The sequence below is a fragment of the Phodopus roborovskii genome, unplaced genomic scaffold (assembly GCF_943737965.1).
Source record: "Phodopus roborovskii unplaced genomic scaffold, PHOROB, whole genome shotgun sequence".
NCBI classification, from domain to species: domain Eukaryota; kingdom Metazoa; phylum Chordata; class Mammalia; order Rodentia; family Cricetidae; genus Phodopus; species Phodopus roborovskii.
The window spans coordinates 11,939,161-11,962,966 of NW_026126636.1; the positions used below are offsets into that span (position 1 = coordinate 11,939,161).

The window sequence follows — 23,806 nt, forward strand, 5'->3', positions numbered from 1 at the left end:
CCAGAAACAGTTCTTGACTTCTACGGCAAGCAGGCACAAACTAAAGAGGAAGACTTACGGCTACTTCTGAAGAAACAGGTGAGGATACCACCCTGCTGGAGAGAGTCACTGTAGTCTATGGTGACAACAAGCTAGCTGACGCCTGCAGTGTCTGCTAGAACTTGCCACTAAGGGACTGGGGCGTGGCTCAGTGGTGGAGCCCCTGCCTAGAATCCCCCAGTGAGGGGCTGGGGGCGTGGCTCAGTGGTGGAGCCCCTGCCTAGAATCCCCCAGTGAGGGGCTGGGGTGTGGCTCAGTGGTGGAGCTCCTGCCTAGAATCCCCCAGTGAGGGGCTGGGGTGTGGCTCAGTGGTAGAGCCCCTGCCTAGAATCCCCCAGTGAGGGGCTGGGGTGTGGCTCAGTGGTAGAGCCCCTGCCTAGAATCCCCCAGTGAGGGGCTGGGGGTGTGGCTCAGTGGTAGAGCCCCTGCCTAGAATCCCCCAGTGAGGGGCTGGGGCGTGGCTCAGTGGTGGAGCCCCTGCCTAGAATCCCCCAGTGAGGGGCTGGGGTGTGGCTCGATGGTAGATCCAGGTGCTGGGGATTGAAACTGGGTCCTCTGAAAGAGCAGCCTTCCATCATTTCAGCCTTGAATTACTTGTTTTGTTTCATGGTTTTAGAGGTTCAGTCAGTCCATCGCTGTGGGGAGAAGAGAATAGTTCACTCAAGGTGTCCCAGAAGCAGAGTGAGAGTAAAAGGAAGGAGCCAGGACAAGATGTACGCTGGTGACAGTTTCTCCAGCTGGACCCCACCCCCGCCTTTGGCCCATTGAGTCAGCAGTGATGCATCGAGCCAGAGCCCTGGGATCTAGTCTTCTCTGCACACCCCTCACAGACAGGCCCAGCAGTGTGCTGTGCTTGTTTTGCTTGCCACAGGCAGGTATATGGGTCAGAGGACACTTCTGCAGGAGCAGGTTCTGTTCTTCCACAGTGTGAGTTCCAGGGCAGCCAAGCACCCTTTCCCGCTGAGTCTTCTCACCAGCCTACCGTTTATATTAACATCATGAAATTAAAACTCTTGCAAGCTGGGCAGTGGTGGCGCATACCTTTGATCCCAGCACTTGTGAGGCAGAGGCAGGGGATCTCTGTGAGTTCGAGGCCAGCCTGTTCTGCAAGAGCTAGACAGCTTCCAAAGCCACATGACACACTAGTGGTCAAGTGTCTTAGGGTCCCATTAGACTGGGCTAATCCACAGAGGTGGAAGCTATGGATGAGGAGATGCCTCCTTCCACATTTCCTCCGGTCCCAACAAACACAGTCACTGACCCAGTTTCTCCTGTTTCTGCAGAGTTCACACTGGAGCACAAGGTGTAGTAAGAGTCAGAGTTTATTTTTAGCAGGAGAGAAATCGAAAGTATGTAGCCCAGAGCCACAGAGGACCAAGCAAGGCATCTGGACTCAGTAGTATTTTATTAGACCAGGACTTCCCTCTCATGGGACAGTTGAGGTGGTCTCCTTCCTGGTGTAGGCAGAGGCTTTTTTAGAAGCTTTCTTACCCACAGGCCAGCCTGTTACAGATGTGTTAGAGACAGGCATGTTATCTATACAAATGTTGCCATAGCGCTTGGGAGCTCATGGTCTAGCCTAGGCCACATAGCAAGACCCTATTTTTAATAATCAGTCTAATCAATCAGAGAGAGAAAGAGAGAGAGAGAGAGAGAGAGAGAGAGAGAGAGAGAAGAAAGATTATCAAGTGCTGGAAGACATTCTGGTTGAGGGGCTTAGGGGAAAGGGCCACCGTGTCTCGTGTATGGTGCTCCTGAGGGCCCTTTGGGACCCAGTGGGCGCCTGCCAGACCAGTGTGATGTTCTTCCCAGAATCCTGTCCTTTCTCTGATCAGTCTGATCAGCTTGGCTATCTCAGACCCCAGCTGATCTTCAGTGTTCCCGACCTTGCTTTGTTTTTTTTAAAGATTTTTTTGTTTCGTTTTTAAAATAACTGCATGTATGTCTGCATGACTGAAGAGGACATCAGAGAGAACATGGTATCGGATCCCATTATAGATGGTTGTGAGCCACCATATGGTTGCTGGGACTCCTGCTTTAAAAAAAAAAAAAAATAATAATGACTGGGCTTGGCGGCACATGTCTTTACTGTGAGGCAGACACTGGGATCGGTGAGTTCCAGAACAGCCAGTAGTATGGAGTGAGACTGTCTGAAATAAAAACCCGTATTATTCTCTCTCTCTCTTCATCCATCCATCATCTATTTATCTCTCTCTGTGTGTATTGTATATGGAACTGCACAGGCCAGAAAAGGGCCTCAGATTCCCCATAGCTGGAGTTACAGGGGGATTGTGAGCCTACTGACATGGTTGCTGGGTACAGAAATTCAGTTCTTCGAAAGAACAAGCACTCTCAGCCACGAAGCCGCCAATCCAGCTTCCGACCTTGCTGTTTGAACCTTAATAAAGGAGCTGGAGAGAAGGCTCAGTGGTTAAGAGCACAGGCTGCTCTTCTAGAGGACCTGAGTTCACTTCCCAGTACCTCATATTGTAACTCAGCCATCTGTAACTCCAGTCCGAGGGGACCCACTGCCCCCTGCTGGCCATCACTGGTACTGTATGCATGTGGTGCGCATGCAGGCAAAAATACACATAAAATAAAAATTATTTCAGAAATTAATTTCAGTTAAGAATAAAAAAGGGTGAGGGAGAGCCGGGTATGGTGGTACATGCCTTTAATCTCAGCACTTGGGAAGCAGAGCTAGGCAGATCTCTGTGAGTTCGAGGCTAGCCTGGTCTACAAGTAGAGTTTCGGGACAGCTAGCACTGTTACACAGAAATTTCAAAAACCAAAAACAGACAAAAACAAAAACAAAAAAAAAAGCAAGATTCCCTTGTGGCCTCAGCAGGGGAAGGAGGGAACTGGTGGTGGATGACATCGGAGGTAAGGGACCAGATCACGCAGAGATTGGTGGCCCTTCCTGAGGACCGCGCCAGTGGAGAGAGTGCAACTGTGGCCAGTATGACTGGTGCCCTCTAGTGGCTGTGTGAGGACCACGCTGTAGGAATGTAGGCTTTGTGGTTAATTATGCGTATGTGTGGACTGTGGCTGTGAGTGCAGGTTTCCCGCCTAGCAGAGATGTCAGAGACCCCTGGAGCTGGAGTTGCAGGCAGTTGTGAGAAGGGGTTCCGGGAAATGAATGAAGGTTCCCTAACCACTGAGCCACCCTTTCAGCCCTTCGGTTTTGTTTCTTTGAGACAGAGTTTCATTATGTAGCCCAGGCTAGCCTGGAGCTCACAGAGTTCTGCTTGTCTCTCTGCCTCTTGAGTGCTGGTATTAAAGATGTGTGCCACCATGCTCAGATTATGAGACCCTGTCTTTAAAAAAAAAAACAAAAAACAAACCCTCCCCAAAAAAAACTGGGTGCTGGTGGAAAACACCTTTAATCCCAGCACTCAAGAGGCAGAGGCAGGTGGATCTCTGTGAGTTCGAGGCCAGCCTGGTCTACAGAGTGAGTTCCAGGACAGAGTCCAAAGCCACAGAGAAACCCTGTCTCGAAAACAAAACAAAACAAAAAAAATAAATATAATGAAATAAATAGAAAATAGAGGACTAAATGTCTTTAGTAACATCTATTATATGACGTATGTATGTACTCATTGAGTATGCATGCATATGTGTGTATTTTTTGTGTTTATAGGTCAGAGGTCAATGTCAGGTGTCTTTCTCTGTTACTCTCCACCATACTGTTTTGCTTTTTGGTGGCGCTGGAGATTGAAACCAGGACCAGTTGCATGCTGGGCAAGTGCTCTGCATCTCAGTTACCCCTCCCTCCTTCCCCCCTCCCCCTCCCTCCTCCCTCCTCCCATCTGCTCCTCAGAGAGGGTGAGGCCTCCCCTAGGAAGTCTACTAAGTCTGTCCATCATCTCCTTGAGGCGGGACAAGGCACCTCCCCACCCCACACCCCTGTGTCTAGGCTGACAAGGCATCTCTCTATACAGCATGGGCTCCACTAAGTCAGTTGTGCATTAGAGTTAGATCTTGGGCCCACTGCCAGTGGCCTCATACATTGTCCCAGCCACACCATTGTCACCGATATTAAGGGAGCCTAGTTCAGTCTCAGGCAGGTTTCCCATTGTCACTATAGTCTCACTAGCTCGGGTCAGCTGATTCTGTGGGTTTCCCCATCATGGTCTTGACTCCTTTGTTCAAATTATCGCTCCTGCCTCACTTTAATTGTTGGTTAGTTGTGGATTTCTGCATCTGCTTCCATCTGTTTCTGGAAGAGAGTGCTAGCTTCTTGGGGGTGTGGGTTGTAGGCTGGGTATCTTTGGCTTTATGTCTGGTATCCACTTATGAGGGAGTATACTATATTTGTCTTTCTGGTGTTGGGTTACCTCACTTAGGACTGGTTCTGTCCATTTGCCTGAGACCCATCTTTTTTCAAGAGAGGGTCTCTCGTTGAACCTACAGTTCTAAGATTTGTCTAAGCTGGGTGGCCAGCCATCTCCAGGCTCTCTGCTTGTCTTGTCTCTCCAATGCTGAGTTTACAGGAACCACACCAAGCTTAGCTTTTGGGTCAGCACTTGGGGGTCGAACTCAGGACCCTCATGCACTTTACCCATTCAGTCGTGAGTCATCTCTCTAGCCCCTATGAACATGATTAGGAAGTTAAATTACTCAAAGGATATAAATTACCAATGACCAAGTTCAAAGATTAGGCAAAGGTTTTAAATTAAGTTTAAAAATAAATGAGCCATGGGCTGGAGAGATGGCACAGAAGCTAAGAGTACTGGCTGCTCTTCCAGAGGTCTTGAGTTCAATCCCCAGCAACCACATGGTGGCTCACAACCATCCATAATGAGATCTGGTGCCCCTTTCTGGCCTGCAGGCTGTATACTGTATAGATAATAAATCCTTTAAAAAATAAATGGGCCATTTATTTTATCTTAAAGAATTCCCTAGCTGGGAGGTGATGGCACACATCCTTTACTCTTAACCATTGAGCCGTCTCTTTAGCCTGCAATTCTTCTATAAGCCACGTGACCAGTGATGGCCAGTGACCAGCAGGACACGCGAGGCAAGGGGCAGAGTTTTCCCTCCAGTCCTGGGTGTAACCAGCCCTGCAGCTACCTTGATGTCTGATTTCAGGTCTCCAGGAACGTGAGATGAGGTGGCATGCTGGTGGTTTAAACCACTGGGGTTAAGGGACATTGTAAAGGAAAGTAAATGGGTCCAGCTGTGTTGTACACAAGGCAGACCTTCCAGAAGGAATTGTTTTCTCTCTGTGTTGCAGCTGATTCTTGGAAGAAAAATAGGAGTGGGGGCTGGCGGTGAGAGGGTTAAACCAGCATGTGCAAAGGCTCTGAGGCTGGAATGTGGATGAGGTCCCTTGCTAGAACCTCAGTGGTCCCTGCCACTGGGGCTTTGGGAAAAAGGGCCATAGGGTCATACAGGCCCAAGTACCATGGGATGGGGCATAGAAAGGTTTGGGGTGTTGTTCTAGGGATGTTGAGGACCACAGTAGAATGTGAGCTATGAAACATTCTCACCTATGTTCATTGTTCTCCAAGACTGGCTCCTTATTCCCTTCCAGTCTGTGATCACAGGTCCATGCTCTGCAGACAAAGAGGACGGGACCATGCACTTAGCCTGCCAGAGATGCCCAGTGAGGGCAGAGCAAGGCTTCTGGTTATCTTCATTAAGTTCTCCCAGGCACACACGCCGGATTCTGGCTCTAATTCTTCCCGGGAGTCCGAGTGCATGGACACACCATCCATCTTTTAGGGAAGTATAATTTTCTGATGGCTTTAGCCCCTCAGTCCTCCGTTGCCAGCTCACTCCCTCCCGTGAGGTCGAGTGGGAAATGAACGATTTGGATCTCATTCTTCCCTGAGAGAATCAAAGCCGCCACCTGCATGCAGGCTAGGGGGCCAGGTGGGAAGGGGACTGGCATTTCCTTATTAGGCACCTGGTTGGCTGTTGGTGATGTCCTCCAAAGAATGTCAGGTGAGAACTATCTCTCCTGGTGAGTCATACTTGGCAGGGGTGGTTGGGGATGGGTGGGGTGCATCCATAGGGTGTAGAGGACAAGGAAATACACAGTAACACCCTCCCTCCCTCCTTCCCTGTCTCGTCCCTCCCTCTCTCCCTCCCTCCCTTCGGTCCCCTTTGTAGACCAGGCTGTCCTGGAACTCACAGAGCTCCGCCTGCCTCTGGTATTAAAGGCATGAGCCGCCACCACCGCCCAGCTCAATACATAATTTCTCTGTAAATTTATATCTCCTACGGAGCAAATCTGCCCAGCTTCCTTTAGGGGAAACTGAGACTCATGAGTCCTAAACCCTTAAATCAGATTGTCCACTTTGATTTTTTGAGAAGATCTCTCTATGAAGACCCGTCAGCCCTGGAACTCTTATGTAGCTCAGACTGTCCTCGAACTCACAGAAAGAGATCTCTCGGCTACTGGGATTATAGGCAACACCTTTTTTTTTTTTTTTTTTTTTGTCTCCTTTTAGACAACTAGCCTATCTAGCCTATCTAGCAAGGATAGGTTCTTCAGTGTCCTCTCCCAAATGCTGGGATTTCAGGCTTGTGACTCTGCCTGCATTATATGTGACCCCGGGGAATCTAACCCAGGATTTCACACATGCTAGGAAAATACCAACTGAGCTACAGCCCAAGGCCCATTCCAGCACTTTCTATGTACCCTTCTGCTGGGAGACATCGGGAAGGCGCAAAAAAGGGGCTGTACGCTTGGGTCGGGCTGCCAGGCTGCGGTGAGACAGCTGGGCCTGTAGTGCACACCTAGCTTCACTTTTTTAAACCTAGGGGGTCCATCCACCCTGAATCAATCAGGGCTGGAGACCCACCCCAATCCCCCCGTCCCCCAGGATGGGGCGGAGGCGTCGTGTGCCTCAATTTCCCTGCGCAGCCCCTCCCAGCCACATTGTAACTGAACCGCAGACTCAACCTTTTCTCTGCTTGGAGCGGCTGCCCTGAGGTCTGAACCATTCTAGCACGGAGGGGAGACGTGGAGGGGCGCGCAGGGGACTGGTCCCAGAGACGCCGTCTTTGGAAACAAGCCGGGCATGTCAAGGGAAATGAATGAATTTCTGCGTGGGGGGTCGCGTCTGTGGCCACAGACCTTGCCGTGTCCCGACGCCTCGGTCCCCGCGCTACCCTGCTTCCCCCCGTGCGCGCTTGGTTTGATCCACTTCGCGAGGGCTTAGGGCTGTGCACCCGGCCCCACGCACAGACCTCGAGGTCCTCGTCGCTGGCGGATCGGTCCTCGCTCGGTGTGGGGATGCGATCTGCAGCAATGGCGCTCGCCGTTCGAGTCGTGTATTGGTGAGGCCCCGGCCCCCTCTTTCCCCGTTGCCGGCCCTTCCTTTGTGCCAGGGACCCCCTTCCCTGCTCCCCGTCTTTTGTGCCCTTCTCCGCTCCCCAGCCTTTCTACCAGGGCGTTGGCTGAGCACGGGGACTGCACCCCAGACCAGTTTTTAGGGAGAGACTTCCTAGTGGGTGGGACGGAAATAACGGCGCTTCAAGCCAGATGCCCCGCATCTGACGGCTGGGGCGTCTCACCCTGTGAAAGTGGAAACTGACTCAGCGCGGAGCGGAGGAGGGGAGGGGAAGGGTAGCATCGGGTTTCCCTGGGGAACCTTCGCCTCCCGACAGACCGTTTCCCTTCCCCCTCTCTGGGCAGCGCCGGGTGAGTAGAGAAGGTCACATGGAGGCTGCCCTGCCCGGTGTGGTGGTGGGTTGGCGCGTATCCGCATTGTAGTGCTAGTTACGGTTGCTCGGTTGCTCGCCTCTCCTGGTTAGGCCAGTCCTCAGTGTGTACCTGAAAAAAAACGGCGAACTGAGCCACCGAGTGGTGGTGCACACCTTCAGTTATACAGCACTCAGAGGCAGGTGGGTCCTTGTGAGTTCCCAGCCAGCATGGTCCGCTTCACCAGGCAGCCAGGGCTACATAGGGAGACGACCCCCCCCCCAAAAAAAAAAGAAAAAAAGAAAAAAAGAAAAAGGGGTCATGTGGGGTGGATGGTAGATGAGGATATAGTTCATCTAGAATGTGCCTGAAATGCACCAGGCCCTGGGATCTGCCCCTGGCAATTTAACGCCCTCTCCCCAACCAAAGCCATCTCTTTCCGGCCTTTGGGGAGTGGGTGCTGGTGAGTTAACCTACTCCCTTTCTGGCCCAGTTCCCCTTCTGTACTGTGAAGGGAGGTGGTGGTTACCCTGTTAGCAGCTGTGATTGTGCCCCTGCTAGAGGTGGGCATAGAAAGGCCATCCGTTTTCTCTCCGTGGCCTTTTTTTCGTTCGGCAGCTTACTCAGCCAGCATGCAGTAAGCGATTAATAAATGCCTGCTGGATGAATCCCCCACCTCTGCAGCCCTTTGAGGGAGGGATATTCTATCTCCATTTTACAGGGGAGGAAACCCAGGCTGGGAACGAAGCAGGGCTAGCTTGCAGTCCTAATCTGGGTTCTCAGGGGCTCCGATCAGTCCCCGATTTCCGGGATTCTTTCAAAAGCCGGCTTTGACGCATTGCCCCCATGAGGCCACTGCTCCAGAGCCCAGGCCTGAGATAGCCTGCAGTCTGGAAAGTTGGGGGCTGGGGGAGCTTGTGTTTCATACTGGGTGCTGGGGAGAGTTGGGATTCCTGAGTGACAGCCAGGCCGGGGTGTGGGTGGGTGGGTGGGATTCTACTGAGGCAGCTTTTGTCCCAGTTTCTTTCCTGATGTCATCTCCCTCCTACCGTCTCCCCCCCCCCCTTGTTTGGTGTCGACTTTCTCCGTCTCCATGTGATACCTGCACCTTCCCCCCCCCCCGGGGGCCATTGTCACCTCCTCCTCATCTGGATATCTCTGTATCTATTCCTGTGCCACCCTGTTACCTGCCTCGTTCGGGCAACCTGCTCCGTCCTGGGTCTGTGCTGCCCTGGTGGACTGCGACAACCCTGGATTCATCTGCCAGTGGAGCTTGAGGCTACAAGCCCAAGGTGAGTGAAGTCTCTCAGGAGAGTCTTGAAGTAGGTCGGCGTGGGTACACCATGGGGAGGATTTGCAGGGCCTGGCTGTGCCCCCAACAGGCTCCTCCCGTATCCTGTTTTCAGTATCTCCAGCTCAAGGAGAAGCTAGAACATGAGTTCCCCGGATGCCTGGACATCGTGAGTCTCGGATCGGGGACGGAATCACCCGGATCGCTTCCCTGTCATCTGGGACTGGGAGGCAGTGGGGATGGGTTAGGCCAGTCCTCCATGTCTTCACTCCCTCTGGGACATGGCGGGGAGGGTATCCCTGAGAGGACACGGCAGCCCCTTCTAACTCCTCCTTTCCTCAGTGTGGCGAGGGGACTCCCCAGGTCACCGGGTTCTTTGAAGTGACAGTAGCCGGGAAGTTGGTTCACTCCAAGAAGGTAAATCTGTGTCCTGTCTCATGGGGGGGGGGGGTCACATGGCTTGGGGCCTAGCACAACTCTCCCCTCCCTTCTCCACAGAGAGGTGACGGCTATGTAGATACAGAAAGCAAGTTTCGGAAACTGGTGACCGCCATCAAAGCTGCCCTGGCTCAGTGCCAGTGAGCCCTGGAGGCAGGGGTAAGGATGCTGGCTGCCGGGAGCAGGGTGCGGCCTTAGGGGTGTTTTTTCCTGTGTATGGACTCTCAAGAGTGGGGGATGTGGCCACATCCCAGGGGCCCCTGGAGCCAGGAGGGCTGGGAATCATACCTGAGGGGTGGCAGCATGGTGTTGTGTAAGTGACGAGGGCAAGGGGCTTGCCTTAAGTGGCCCTCTTGGTTCCGGAATGGAAGATGCTAAAGCGGGTGGTTGAGGATGTAGCTCAGTTGGTGGAGCGCTTGCCTACCACACAGGGAGCTCAGAGTTCCAGCTCCAGCACTCTGTAACTGGGGGAAGTGACTTAGCCCCCGGGGAAGGCAGGAATGAGACCTTTCAAGGCTGAGGCAGAATGATTGCCCATGACTTGCAAGCCAGCCTGGGCCTCATGAGACGATGTCTGAACAAAACAAAACAATGGAGTGGAGAGATGTTGTCATAGCGGTTTAGATCACTGGCTGATTTCAAGTGGACCTGGGTTCAGTTCCTGGTAGCGACAAGGTGGTTCATTATTACCCGTAACTCCAGTTCCAGAGAATCTGGTGCCCTCTTGTGGTTTCTGAGGGCACTGCACACATATGGTACACAGACATACACGCAGACAAACACTTTCGTACACACAAAGAAACAAAGTAAAAGAGTTGGCATTGTGGGGCAGGTCTGCGATCCCAACATTTTGCAGGTAGGGCAGGAAGATCAAGAGTTCAGGGTTGGTGGTGCACACCTTTAATTCCAGTACTCAGGAGGCAGAGGCACGTGGATCTCTGTGAGTTTGAGGCCAGCCTGGTCTACAGAGGGAGTTCTAGGACAGCCTCCAGAGCCACAGAGAAAGCCTGGCGGGGCGGCTGCCAGGGATGTGGAGATGGCTTGGGTTAGGGGCACTTGTTGCTTTTGCCAAGGGACCTAGGTTTGATCCCAGCACACGTGGTGGCTCACATTAGTTCCCAACTCCAGGCAATCTAATGTACTCTCCTGACTTCCATGGGCACCAAACACTCAGGTGCTTACAGGCAAAACACCAGCACATAAAATAAAATGAATAAATCTAACCATAGCTGCAAAACAGCCCTGGCCGTTGGGCCCTGGGCCACCACCGTTGTTCCTTTGGCAGAAAAATTTGTGATGCATTGGGTCATGTGGGGGTGCGGTCCAGGGAATACAGCCCTGTTCCCCATTCACAGCACACTCTCCGTTTGGTTTTATTTATCTATTTATTTTTGTTTTTTTTGAGGCAGTCAATAGCCCTGGCTGTCTTGTAACTTGATTTGTAAACCAGGCTAACCTTGAACTCTCTCTGTAGTGCTGGAGTTAAGGGTGTGAACGAACACTGCCTGGCTTTTTTGTTGTTGTTGTTGTTGTACTGGGAATTGAAAACTTTGCCACGTACATGCTAGGTAGGAGTACTATCACCAGGTCCCAACCCCCAGCCAGCCCCTCACTGGGGGATTCTAGGCTCTACCACTAAGTTACCTTTATTTTTCAGTTATTTATTTTGGTACTGGAGCCTGTCTGGAGCTCATTCTTGTAGACCAGGCTGGCCTCAAGCTCACAGAGATTCGCCTTCATTTGCCCCCGAGAGCTGGGATTAAAAGTGTGTGCCACCACTGCCAGGCTTTTGTTTGTTGCTTTTTGTCTTTTTGAGGCCACTCTGTCTGACTGGCTGGGCTGGCTTGAACTCAACAAGGAGCCTAGGCTTCGCTTTGAATTTTGTTTTCTTGCCAGTTGTTCCAGGTGTGCTCTATAAACTCCGCCTCCTCTGCAACCGGCTGGCTTAATCAGAGCAGTGCCCCAGTTTCTCACTCCATACCTGGCGGTGGTGGCGTGCACACACCCGCCTTTGATTCCAGCACCGGGAAGGATTGCCAGGACTGCGGGAATGTGCCAGTGCACCTGGCTTTGCTTTGCCTTTTAAACCCCCCTCCCCCCAGCCCTGCAAGCTGACTGTTCTGTCTCTGTCTGTCTGTCTGTCTCTCTCTCTCCAGTCCTGAGACCTCCTGGCAGCCGCCTTATGACAGGAAGGACTGAAATGTCTTGAAGACCTGTGGTCTTTCCTCGATGTTCCTGCGGCCACCAAGTCAGGCCAGAGAGTGCCTCTGTGAGGGCGTGTGCGTCCCAGCATCCCGGAGTCCACCCGTGCATGCCCATCTGCCCTCTTCCTCGCCTCTCCCTGAATTCCTCCATGTCTCCCATCCGTTTACCTGCCCTGGTTTCCCTTTTCCACCTCAGACTGCAAGAAGATAAGCAGCCATGTTGCCAACAGTTCCCAGTTGAATAAAAGTTAGATGAGGCAACTTAAGGGTGACATGGTTTATTCTGGTCACACTCCATCCAGCAGGTCACGTTGTATCTGCAATCTTGAAGCAGGGAGTTGGGGGTCCAGAAATGGCTCAGCAGGCCAAGGGGCTTGCTGCCAACAGCTGAGTTGCATCCTGGGACCCACGTGGTGGAGGGGAGAAGTAACCCCTGCAACTTGTCCTCTGACCTCCATTGCATACTTTGGCAAACACTCTGGAGAGTGCACACACACAAAGTAAAAATGTAATAAGCAGGGTGAACCTCATGCTCGGCTCTCACAGTTGAAGATCTCCTTCCAGGGCGTGGTTCCACTTAGAGTCAGCTGGAAAGCCATCTCTCAGTGGTAAGAGGACCCTGGGTTCAATTCCCAGTGCCCACATGGCGACCCACAGCCTTCTGTAACTCCATGTCTAGAGGATCTGATGCCCTCTTGTAGGGCACTAGGCACGCACAAGGTGTACACACACTCAGGCAAAACACCCATATATATATAGGATGGTAAAATTTTTTAAAGATGGTGATCCTTGCTTCCCACTCCAAACTCCCAGGAGATTCTTGACAACTGGCTGGCCTAGAACTTTCTGTGTTGTGAAGGACATTCTTGAAGTCGAATCCTCCCGCCTCCACCTCCTGAATGCTCAGACTTCAGGCATCTGTCAACATAACCCCCAGTATGTCGTTAATGTTGATGGCTACACAGTAATTCACCATTCATCTATTGTGACTGTGTGGGCGTGTTTGTTTAAGCGCCCATGTTCAGTTCTTTTGTGTACCAAGGCCTCGACTTGCTTGATCTGTAGTTCTTTCCTCCCACGGCAAAGGTCACGTGAGGACACTTGTATAATTTCCTTCTGAATTGAGGAACTTGGTCCTTCTGCTCACTAAGGTCAGGGGGACTGGAAAAGTTTAATCTTCGTGTCTAAAATGTCCCAGATCTCAATTATTTGGAGATACAAAACAGACAAAACAACAACAAAAACCAAAACCAACCAAACAAACAAAAAGATAGGGCAGATAGCTCGGGCGGTAAAAGTGCTTGCTGTAAATACAAGGTCCAGAGTTTGAGCCTTAGCGCCCTTGAAAAAAGCTAGTCATCATGGTGTGGCTGTGTACCTCTAACCCCAGAGCTGGCGAGGTGGAGCTCTCTGGAACCTGTGGGCCAACAGCTGCTGGGCCTAATGGTCTGAAGAAAAGGTGGGCTGCCAAGCTCAATGACATGAGTGCTGTTCCTGGAGCCCATATGGTGGAGAGAACATCACAAACTTTAGGCCAGCCTGGACTCCATGAGAAGTCACCTTTAAAAAGTAGAACACAAACCTGGCCGGTGGTGCCACACACTTAATCACAGGACTCGTGAGGCAGAGGCAGGCGGATCTCTGTGAGTTTGAGTCCAGCCTGGTCTACAGAGTGAGTTTCAGGACAGCCAGGGCTACACAGAGAAACCCTGTCTTGAAAAAAACCAACCAAACAAAAAGTACAGAGCCATCACTGCAGGTCTTCTGTCTCACCCCCCCCCCCCCCCAGTAAAAAAAAGTCTGGTAAGATGGTTTAGGGCTGCAAAGCCTGGTGACCTGTGTTCTGTCCCCAGAGTCAACAGCCAACATAAACGTGGAGAGAGCTGATGCCACAAAATTGTCTTCTGACCTCCATGTATGCCCTAGTTCCCCCAATGTGTGTGCCTCCCTCCCTCTCTTTGTCTCTCTCTCTCTCACACATGATAAGCAAATGAGGATTCTGTCCTCAGCACTGCCAAATCTAAGCAAAGAGCAAGACCAAGAGACTCTCTAGCCGTCTGTAGAATCTCTTCTTGTCTCTGAGCCTGTCCTAGGGTGGGTCCGGTCATATAAACATTTTACGAAAGCTGCCTGTCCCTACCCCCTTTCTTCGGTAGCCTCACACGCGTCTGCCTGCCGACACCAGACCTAATTCTGTCCTCCCCAATCCTTCGCTTCCTGCTGAGATTTAGAGGGTTGTCAAGTTTGCTAAATGGGACCGCCTGTGTTGAGAGCGCTAGGGGCCAGGATAGCCACTAGGGGGCAGCAGAGACTCTTCAGATCCTCAGGGAGACAGCATGGAGGGCCCTGGCCTCTTTGTGACCGCACAAAGGGACGTATGAAGAGTCAGAGCCTTAAAAGCAGCCAGCAGAGGGCCTACATGGGTCTGCACAGGGTTAGCTTTTGTTTGTTTTGTTGTTTGCTTTGTTTAGTTGAGACAGAGTTTATCTGAAGCTTTGGAGCTTGCTCTGTAGACCAGGCTAGCCTCCCAGCTTAGTGTTTTTATTACAGCACTCCTGAGCGCGAGAGCGAGTGGGTCCCTGATTCTTGTGCCAGCCCTAGGGAACGCTTCCTCCTGTTGGGTTGCTGTATCCAACTGCAATATGAGAGTTTTTTTTTTTTTTTTTTTTTAAAGCTTTATTATATTATATTTTATTTTGTCATGTTTGGTTACCTCTTAGAAGTCAGAAGACAGAAAAGGGAGTAGATTTTGAGGTAGAGGAGGTGGGAAATAGAGGGAAGGGAAGCTATACTCAGGGTATAATATATTCCTGCCACCCCAACCGTCCAGGGTTTCACTTTGTAGCCCTGACTGCCCTGGATCTCGCTGGCTCTGTAGACCAGGCTGGCCAGAACTCAGAAGTCTTCCTGCCTTTACCTCACAAGTGCTGGGATTAAAAGCGTGGGCCCTTACCACTGTGGGCTTCTGGGTTCTTTAACTATCTACCCTTGGTTGGCCTGGATTCAGAGATCCTACTGCCTCTCAGTCTTCCAGCGAGCTAGGGTTAAAGCTGTGGGCCAGTACTCTCAGCTGCCCCTGGAAAGGTTAAAAAACTAAGCTTGGCGTGGTGGCACATGCCTTTAATCCCAGCACTCGGGAGGCAGAGGCAGGTGGGCCTCTGTGAGTTCAAGGGCAGCCTGGTCTACACCGCGAGTTCCAGGACAGCCAGAGCCATACAGATAGAGTGTTTTAAACAAACAAACAAAAAATTGAAAAATAAACCCAAAACAAGCAAGGTGGGTGATACAAGCCTTTGTTCCCAGCACTTGGGAGGCAGAGGCAAAACAAGTTTGAGGCTAGCCTTGGCTACATGAGACATGTGTGTGTGTGTGTGTGTGTGTGTGTCACTCTGTAGCTCTGGCTGGCCTGAAACTTACTGATTTTTGCCTCCTTTATAATAAAATCTGTTTTTATACTTATGTGTTTGAGACAGGGTTTCTCTGTGTAGCCCTGGCTGCCCTGGAACTCCCTCTGTAGACCAGGCTGGCCTCGAACTCACAGAGATCCGCCTGTCTGTGCCTCCTGAGTGCTGGGATTAAAGGCGTGCACCACCACCCAGCTCTGCAGCACCTTCCTGGGAGCAGAAGAGATCCTGAGCCCGCTGGGAAGATGGAGGAAGGGCGTGGCTCGGGAAGGGCTGTCACACCATCTGTTACTGTGTCCCCGTGGCCCCTTTCAGTTGTCCGACCTGGCTGAGATTTCTGCAGACACTGGTGGTGCTCTAAGAGGATTGGGTTAGGTGATGAGTTGGGCTAGGTCAAGGCCGAGGATGCTACCTATCTATCGTCCAGCTAGAGGCTAATGAGAAAGGAGGAAGCCAGGAACGGGGCATCAGAATGGCTCAGGGAAGCCGAGTGTGAGGTTGCATGCCCGAACTCCCAGCACAGCAGAGGCCGAGGGAGCGTTGCCTTGAGTTCAGTTGTAGCCTGAGTTGCTTAACAGAACACCCCGCCCCACTTTCAGATGAATTTAACTTTACTGCTCCCTGCAGCGGCACCGCACACTTCCCTTCTACTCAAAGAGCACTTTTACAGGCTACAGTGGACTCGGGACCACAGAGGACCCTGGTGGTGGCAATGGCTTGAGCCAGAAGACGGGAGGACAGCCCCCAATTTATCACAATTAGCTCTTGGAGCAGAGTCCCGAGGGCAACTCCTCCGTCAGGGTCTAATGGGCAGCAGCTTTGCTTCCCGTCTTGCTCCATATTCCTTTAGCCTGATCCGGTCGATGCTGCTGAAGCAGGTGGCGTCCATGGGTTTGTAATCACCCACGACCGCTCATGCTCTCCAGGTTTTCGTTGTGCAGTGGGAGTCCTTCTACCCACTCCTGGGACCTAGCAGTACAGGGGCAGACAAATAAATACCCAGAAGCCTCTGTACGCTGTGAACCTGAGGCCCAGCCCGCTTGATTTTTCACCACCAAAGCCTGGTGAGAGTCGCCTATGCATACTTGAGCTGGGCAATCATCTCTTTGTGCGCTACTTAGGGCACAGTGAGGTAAGAAGGGCTGTTACTCTTTTCATGATTTGTATTTTATTTCTTATTAAACTAAGATTTTTTTTTTTTTTTACCTAAGACAGGGTTTCTCTGTAGCTTGGGAACCTTCCCTGAAACTTGCGCTGTAGACCAGGCTGGCTTCGAACTCAGAGACCCACCTGTCTCTGCCTCACACGTGCTGGGATTAAAGGCGTGCGCCACCAACAGCTGGCCTAAAATATTTTTAATAATGACCATGGTTTCCCTTCCCTCTTCTCCTCCCAGTCCCTCCCCCTACCGCCCCTCTCCTCCAGATCCACGCTTCCTCCCCCTTTCCCTTCAGAAAAAGGCAGGCCTTCCAGGTATATTAGCCAAACATGACATAGCAAGTTATAATAAAATTAAGCACATCCTACTAAGGCTAGGTGAGGCAACCTGTAGGAGGAAAAGGCAAGAATGACACTCTCTTAATCAGCCATAGTGGTGTCTGCCTGTAACCCCAGCACATGGGAGGCAATGGCCAACCTGGTCTACAGAGTGAGTTCCAGGGCTCACCGAGAAACCCTGGCTGGAAGGAAAAAAAAAAGTGGACTCCCCGCCCCCAATGCAAGGTCACCTAGCTGTATGAGACCCTTAAAAAAAAAAGTGTTGGGGGCCTGGTATTTTGGCTCAGCAGTTGAGTACTACTTATACAGAAGACTCAAATTCAGTTCCCAGGACCCTTATTAGGCAATTCACGAGGGCCTGTAATTTCAGCTCCAGGATCGCAGCACTGTCTTTTGAAGATACTTGTGTACACACACACACACACACACACACACGCCTCTAACAGCAGCATACACTCTGGAGAAAGGCAGGCACATCTCTGAACTCCAGGGCAGCCTGGTCTACAGAGACCCTCTCTCCCACTCAAAAGCAAAACCTCCCAATCTCCATTTGTCCCCTAAATCTCCTTGACAATGCATGCTTTTCTTTCTGTATTGTCCCTACCAGAGGACCCTTAATAAGCAGCCTAGTCACAGTGTATCTGCGCCCAACCCCCACAGCCCAAATCCCCACTAATGCGCCCTGTTTTGCTGAGGCCATGTGGCTTAAGAGGATTGAGTATTTGCTAAAGCAAACTAGGCTGGTAAAGAGAACCAACCAGCTGTGGAGACTTGGGCTAGGATAGCCACTCTGGGGAGTAGAGGAAGGGAGCAGAGAGGGACCAGAGAAACCAGGAACTCAGACTAGAACAGAGGCTGAGCCAGTGGAGAAAGGAAAACACTGGAAGTTCCTCTCTGACCTCCGAGATACTTGCTCTCTGCAAATTCGTACAGAACCAAGGGTCCCAGTTTTTGGTACTTCCCGAGACTTTAACTTAGAATGTTATGCTTCCACGTATGTGTGTGCACCCTGGGAAAGGCATGGGTTCAGTTGAGGATGGTTGTGAACCACCAACCATGTGGGTGCTGGGATCTGAACCCTGGTATTCAGCAAGAACAAGTGCTGAACAGTCTCCCCAGCTCAGAGCTCAGAGCTCTACATCCTGTTACGGAGATAGGGATGTGGGAAACAGCCATGTAGGGTTTTAATGAAAACAGCTCCTGGCTGGTGGTGGTACACACACCTTTAACTAACCCAGCACTCGGGAGGCAGAGGCAGGCGGATCTCTGACCAGCCTGGTCTACAGAGTGAGTCCCAGGACAGCCAGAGCTACAGGAGAAACCCTGTCTCTAAAAACAAAGCAACAAAGAAGAGGAAAAGTGGTTTTGAGCATTGGTTGCTCTTGCAGAGCACCTAGGTTTGATCCCCAGATCCCACGGGGCAGCTCACAGCCATCTGTAACTCAGATTTCCTGATCTGATGCCTCTCTCTCTCTCTCTCTCTCTCTCTCTCTCTCTACTTACTTATTCCAAGACAGGGTTTCTCTGTGGCTTTGGAGCCTGTCCTGGAACTAGCTCTTGTAGACCAGGCTGGCCTCGAACTCACAGAGATCCGCCTGCCTCTGCCTCTGCCTCCCCAGTGCTGGCACTAAAGGCGTGCGCCACCAATGCCCGGCTCTGATGTCTTCTTTTAGCCTCTACAGAAACTGCATGCACACTGCACGTTGTACACAAATACCAGGCATTTAAAAAAGGGGGCACGGAGAGCATAGTGGAGGCATGCGATTGGAAGCTTGCTATTTACTTTTCGGAGACAGGGTCCTACATTATAGCTCAGGCTGGCCTTGAACTCAAGTGATCTGCCTGCTTCTGCCAGAGTGCTGGGATTAAAGGCCATCACCACGGTCCTCCTCTTTTGGTAGTACCCTTAATCCCACCCACCCCAGGCTCAGATCTGAGACTCCAAGGACATCCACGGAGAGTGTGAGCTGGGCAGTGGGTGGAAAGTAGGGTCTCGGGTTGTAGGGACTTGAGAATCTGAGCCTCGAAGGAGGAAGTGGTGACATGACCAAGAAAATAAAAGAGAAACATCGGGCGTGCCAAAAACAAAAAGGGCCGCGGCCGTGTACAGCGCGGCCGTGTGCAGCCAATTCGCAAAAACAAAAAGGGCCGCGGCCGTGTGCAGCCAATTCGCTGCATGAACCGCACCCGGTGCATGCCCAAGGATGAGGCCATTAAGAAGTTCGTCATTCAGAACTTTGTAGAGGCCGCTGCTGTCAGGGACATATCTGAAGCAAGTGTCTTCGACGCTTATGTGCTTCCCAAACTGTATGTCAAGCTGCATTAATGTGTGAGCTGTGCTATTCATAGCAAAGTAGTCAGGAATCAATCTCGTGAAGCCTGGAAGGACCGAACATGCCCTCCAGCTGGTGCTGTGCCACAACCTCCACAGAAGTAAAAATCACCTTGGAAAAATAAAATGGGACTTATACTTTAAAAAAGAAAGAAAGAAAGAAAGAAAGAAACCTACAAGGCAGGAAAACAGAAACCAAAACACCAGCCCAAGATACTGCCCAATCTGCAATCCATTCTAGGCTATTAAAACCCTGGACCAGGCTATGGAATAAGGCCTGATTTTTTTTTTTTTTTAAAAAAAGCCATTTTTAATTTCTATGATTAGCTTTATTATCAGTCTACCATAGATGGGCACGAAAGCCCAGGATCCCCTCATCCCCCCCCCAAAGCAAGCTGAATAAATAACATTTAACAAAAAAGCCAATGATGCTAGGACCAGGTGGTGCATGAATTGCCCTCAAAGGAGTAAAAACAAAACCAAAAAAAAAAAAAAAAAAAGTCCCACAGGAATAGATAAAAAATCCCCAACAACGGAATCACAATACTTACCGCATAGCCTGGCATCTGGGAGGTTAAAGCTACAAGTCCCAGGCCAGAAACAAAACATTCCACAATATAAAATAAGAACTCCAAAAAAAAAAAAAAAAACCCTGCTGAGGTAGGAAGTTGTCATCCAGATGCCCGAGTGAGCTGAGAGCTTTGGTACCCTGGAGAGAGGCTGAGATTCTCACCCGTGCTTTGGTACCCTGGAGAGAGGCTGAGAGCTCACCATGCTTTGGTACCCTGGAGAGAGGCTGAGAGCTCACCATGCTTTGGTACCCTGGAGAGAGGCTGAGAGCTCACCATGCTTTGGTACCCTGGAGAGAGGCTGAGATTCTCACCCGTGCTTTGGTACCCTGGAGAGAGGCTGAGATTCTCACCCGTGCTTTGGTACCCTGGAGAGAGGCTGAGATTCTCACCCGTGCTTTGGTACCCTGGAGAGAGGCTGAGATTCTCACCCGTGCTTTGGTACCCTGGAGAGAGGCTGAGAGCTCACCATGCTTTGGTACCCTGGAGAGAGGCTGAGAGCTCACCATGCTTTGGTACCCTGGAGAGAGGCTGAGATTCTCACCCCGTGCTTTGGTACCCTGGAGAGAGGCTGAGATTCTCACCATGCTTTGGTACCCTGGAGAGAGGCTGAGATTCTCACCCGTGCTTTGGTACCCTGGAGAGAGGCTGAGATTCTCACCCGTGCTTTGGTACCCTGGAGAGAGGCTGAGATTCTCACCCGTGCTTTGGTACCCTGGAGAGAGGCTGAGAGCTCACCATGCTTTGGTACCCTGGAGAGAGGCTGAGATTCTCACCCGTGCTTTGGTACCCTGGAGAGAGGCTGAGATTCTCACCATGCTTTGGTACCCTGGAGAGAGGCTGAGATTCTCACCATGCTTTGGTACCCTGGAGAGAGGCTGAGATTCTCACCATGCTTTGGTACCCTGGAGAGAGGCTGAGAGCTCACCATGCTTTGGTACCCTGGAGAGAGGCTGAGATTCTCACCCGTGCTTTGGTACCCTGGAGAGAGGCTGAGGTTCTTCATGCTTCGGTACCCTGGAGAGAGGCTGAGATTCTTCACGGCTTGGACAGTTTCAGGGAGCCTGGGGTTGGTGTCTCAGGAGGTCTTGCCCAGTTGCCAAGGAGGGAGGAGCTGCCACTGCGTCCCTGTGACTCTACTTTACCTGTACCTTGGTCAGGTACACTTCACCTTGTTCGTCTGAAAGAGAATAAAGACATGGAGGCCAGAGTAGGCCCTTGGTCTCAGCTGGGAAAGTGGGCTAGACAAGTGGGTAGGGCTCTTGGCCAGGATGAGGCCAGGAAGGAGTGGGGAGAGCATTAAGGGTGGGTGGGGCCAGTTACCTGGGGACTCAGTAGGGTTTGAGGTTTGGTTCCATTTATTTTGTTAAGGGATGAGGTTGAGGGAAAATCCAGTCCTGGATGCTGTAGTCAAGACTGGCTGGGGGTCTCTTCTGGCTGGGTAGCCCAGGATGATCCTGAACCTCTGAATCTACCTCTGCCTCCCAAGTCTGCGTATTCCTTTATTCCCTGTGCAGCCCTGGCTGTCCTGGAACTCACTCTGGGGACCAGGCTGGCCTCGAACCCAGAGATCCCCCGCCTTTGCTGACTTTTTGTTTTCTTTTAGAAACAGCAGCCAAGACTAACTTTCAATTATATTATGTAGGCTAGCAAGGATGACCTTTGAACTCTTGGTACAGCAGTCTCCCCCATAGTACTGAGATGGTGGGCTTTCTAACAGTGGAAGGGCACATTTTTTTTTTTTTTTATAAGCCTTGGCTGACCTGGAACTTGTTATGTCTCCAAATTAGAGATCTGTCTGCCTCTAATAAGAAAGATGTGCTCACGCCTTTAATCCCAGCACTTGGGAGGCAGAGGCAGGTGGATTTCTGAGTTCCCACAGAGTTCTAGGACAGCCAAAGATACAGAGAAACTCTGTCTTGAACCCCCCCCCAAAAGATGTGGGGTCAGGCCATGGTGGCACAGGCCTTTAATCCCAGCGAGAAGTGTGGGCTTGGCTGGGTGGTTCCAGAGCTAGTTCTACAATAGTTCAGGCCACACACACACACACACACACACACACACACACACACACACACACTAAAAACAGGAATGCAGGGCACCCAGGGGAACCAGCTCTAATCCCCTCCCCACTCCTGGGGACTTGGAGAGTGCTATCCATCAGGCCTAGGGGAATCTGACCTTAATGTCTGTTTCTGTCAGTCTGAGTCTGCCAGCCAGGACCTGGCAAATCTCCTCGATGTTGGCTTCATAGCTTCTTAGCTCTTGTTGATCCCAGCAGGCTGAGAGGAGACAACAGGTCAGAGGAACCCTTTCTGCCCTTTCCAGGTGAGTGCTAAGTTGCTAGTCCCTAAAAGAGCTTGCTTTTAACATTAGTAACTTGAGTTTGATCTTGGGGACCCCAAGACAGGCCTCCTACCAAACAAACAGCACAGCACTTGGGAGGCAGAGCCAGGCAGATCTCTGTTGAGTTCAAGGCTAGCCTGACCTACAGAGTGAATTCCAGGGCAGGCTCCAAAGCTACAGAGGGACTGTGTGTGTGTGTGTGTGTGTGTGTGTGTGAGTGTGTGCATGTGAGTGTGTGTGTGTGTGTCTTGGGGAGCAAGTTGGTGGCATGTGGCACAAGACCTTGATCCCAAAGAGGAGGGATGATCTGAGTCTTTCCCGTCCGGGCTTCACTTTCTCACTGAGGATCCCAGAACCTCCCAGAACCACCCATGCTACCGAGGCCTGAGAAATGTTCCACCCCGACTCTTCATTTTCCAGCCCCAGGCATGTCCTGCTGATCTAGGCTTCTGCAGCCAGTACCCTGAAATGGGCAGAACACGTCTGTAATGCCAGCACAGGTGCCAGGTTGCTACCCAGGCTCCCTGACACTGCCCTCCTTCCCCTTAGTTGACTGGGTAGGATCTGGAGCCTTGCAAAGACCAAAGACCCAGGTGCTCGTTTCGTTTCTACGACCACCGCCTCACTCATTACAATCCCAAGCTTAGGTCCTATTTGAATGAGGCTGCACCTCTTCTGGGGGCCCAGATCTGGGAAGCTTGATTCCCAGGATCACATTCCTGCCCACCCTTCAGCATCCAAATAACATCCTGAGTGCCCAGGCTCTGCTTGGGGCCCACCTGTAGCCACTCCCACCCCTGATAGTCAGCCACATGCCCCCTACATCCTCCGAGGCATCGAGGCATTGCCTTGCAGGATTCTATGGTCTTCATCAAATAGCTACTTAATCAAAGGAACTGGGAAGAGCACTCAGCCTCGGCCCCACCCCCTCAAGCTCCTAAAGGCCAAGGATAGCACTGGTTTCGCTCGGGATCGGGATCGTAACAGGAGCTGCGCCTCCACGTAGCCCTTATCTTCATTCCTTTCTGAAGCTGAGTTCCTTTCCTCCAAGACTGGGGACCAAGCCAGAGTTCCATGTCCCTGGCTGCCACTCTCTCCACGCCATTGGGGCTGTTAATTTATAGTCACAGGGTTCCCCTTGGGTGTGTGGACTGGCCATTCACTGTATACCTGATATTCTATTCTACAATTAGGCAAATATTTGCCTTTCCCAATGTATTAATATAACACAAACTTCCACCCAACCCCAAGAATGTCACCTGCAGGCTGGGTATGGTGGAGTGCACCCTACTTCCATCATTATTTATCAATAAACTCAATCTACCACTCCCAGGTCTAAAACCAGAGACATGTTTGAGAAGCACCAGTAGGGAGAAAAAAAAATTAAGTAAAACACTCTTACTTATATACAGACTTGTCTCCAGCCCTTGGGAAATGGAGGCAAGATCAAGGTCATTTAGTTACACATTGAGTTGCTAGCTAGCCTGGGGTACAGGCAACCTTTTGGGGGGGGAGATGTTAAAAGAAATGGACACACAACCCCCAGCCCAGGAGAGGCAGATCATTGACCCTGTGGGGTGTGGCCCTGCAGGGTCTACCCTGGAGGCCTCAGAAACTCTCATTTGTCCAGTGCTATCAATCTTGGCATGCGGCTATTGAGGGATGGATCCCCCAAGTCTCTGGAAACCCTCCAGCGTTTTGGTGAGTTCAGTGAAGCCAGGAGGTTTGGACTACTGTTGGGAGTGGCCCCGTGGGAATACAAACTCTTTGGAAGGCAGAATTAGCAATAGTTCTTACAGCTGGATGAGGACTTAATGGGAATGAGCCGGTACCGACATCTGGGTGTCTGCCTGGGTGCCCTGTGTATCCAGGGTCTTGGGAACCACCGGACTTTGTGGTAAGCATAGGAAGAGGTGTTCTGGCGGGCAGTCAGCTTTATTAGAGGGTGCCATACCTCCTTCTCCAAGGAGTGCCAGATGAACCAACTCACAGAGAGGAAGGGCAAGGGGAAGATCATCTTGTGCTCCTTAGT

General features: G+C 51.3%; 1 protein-coding gene across 1 annotated transcript; it reads left to right on the forward strand.

Annotated features, from left to right (window-relative positions):
* Positions 1–7,254: 7,254 nt before the first annotated feature.
* On the forward strand, positions 7,255–11,892 carry Selenow (selenoprotein W). The gene is made up of 6 exons (XM_051207457.1): positions 7,255–7,329; positions 8,961–8,985; positions 9,100–9,153; positions 9,327–9,401; positions 9,483–9,581; positions 11,579–11,892. Exons 1-5 carry the CDS (start codon positions 7,286–7,288, stop codon positions 9,564–9,566), a joined length of 282 nt encoding a protein of 93 aa, XP_051063414.1. The 5' UTR covers positions 7,255–7,285; the 3' UTR covers positions 9,567–9,581; positions 11,579–11,892.
* The last annotated feature ends 11,914 nt before the right edge of the window (positions 11,893–23,806 follow it).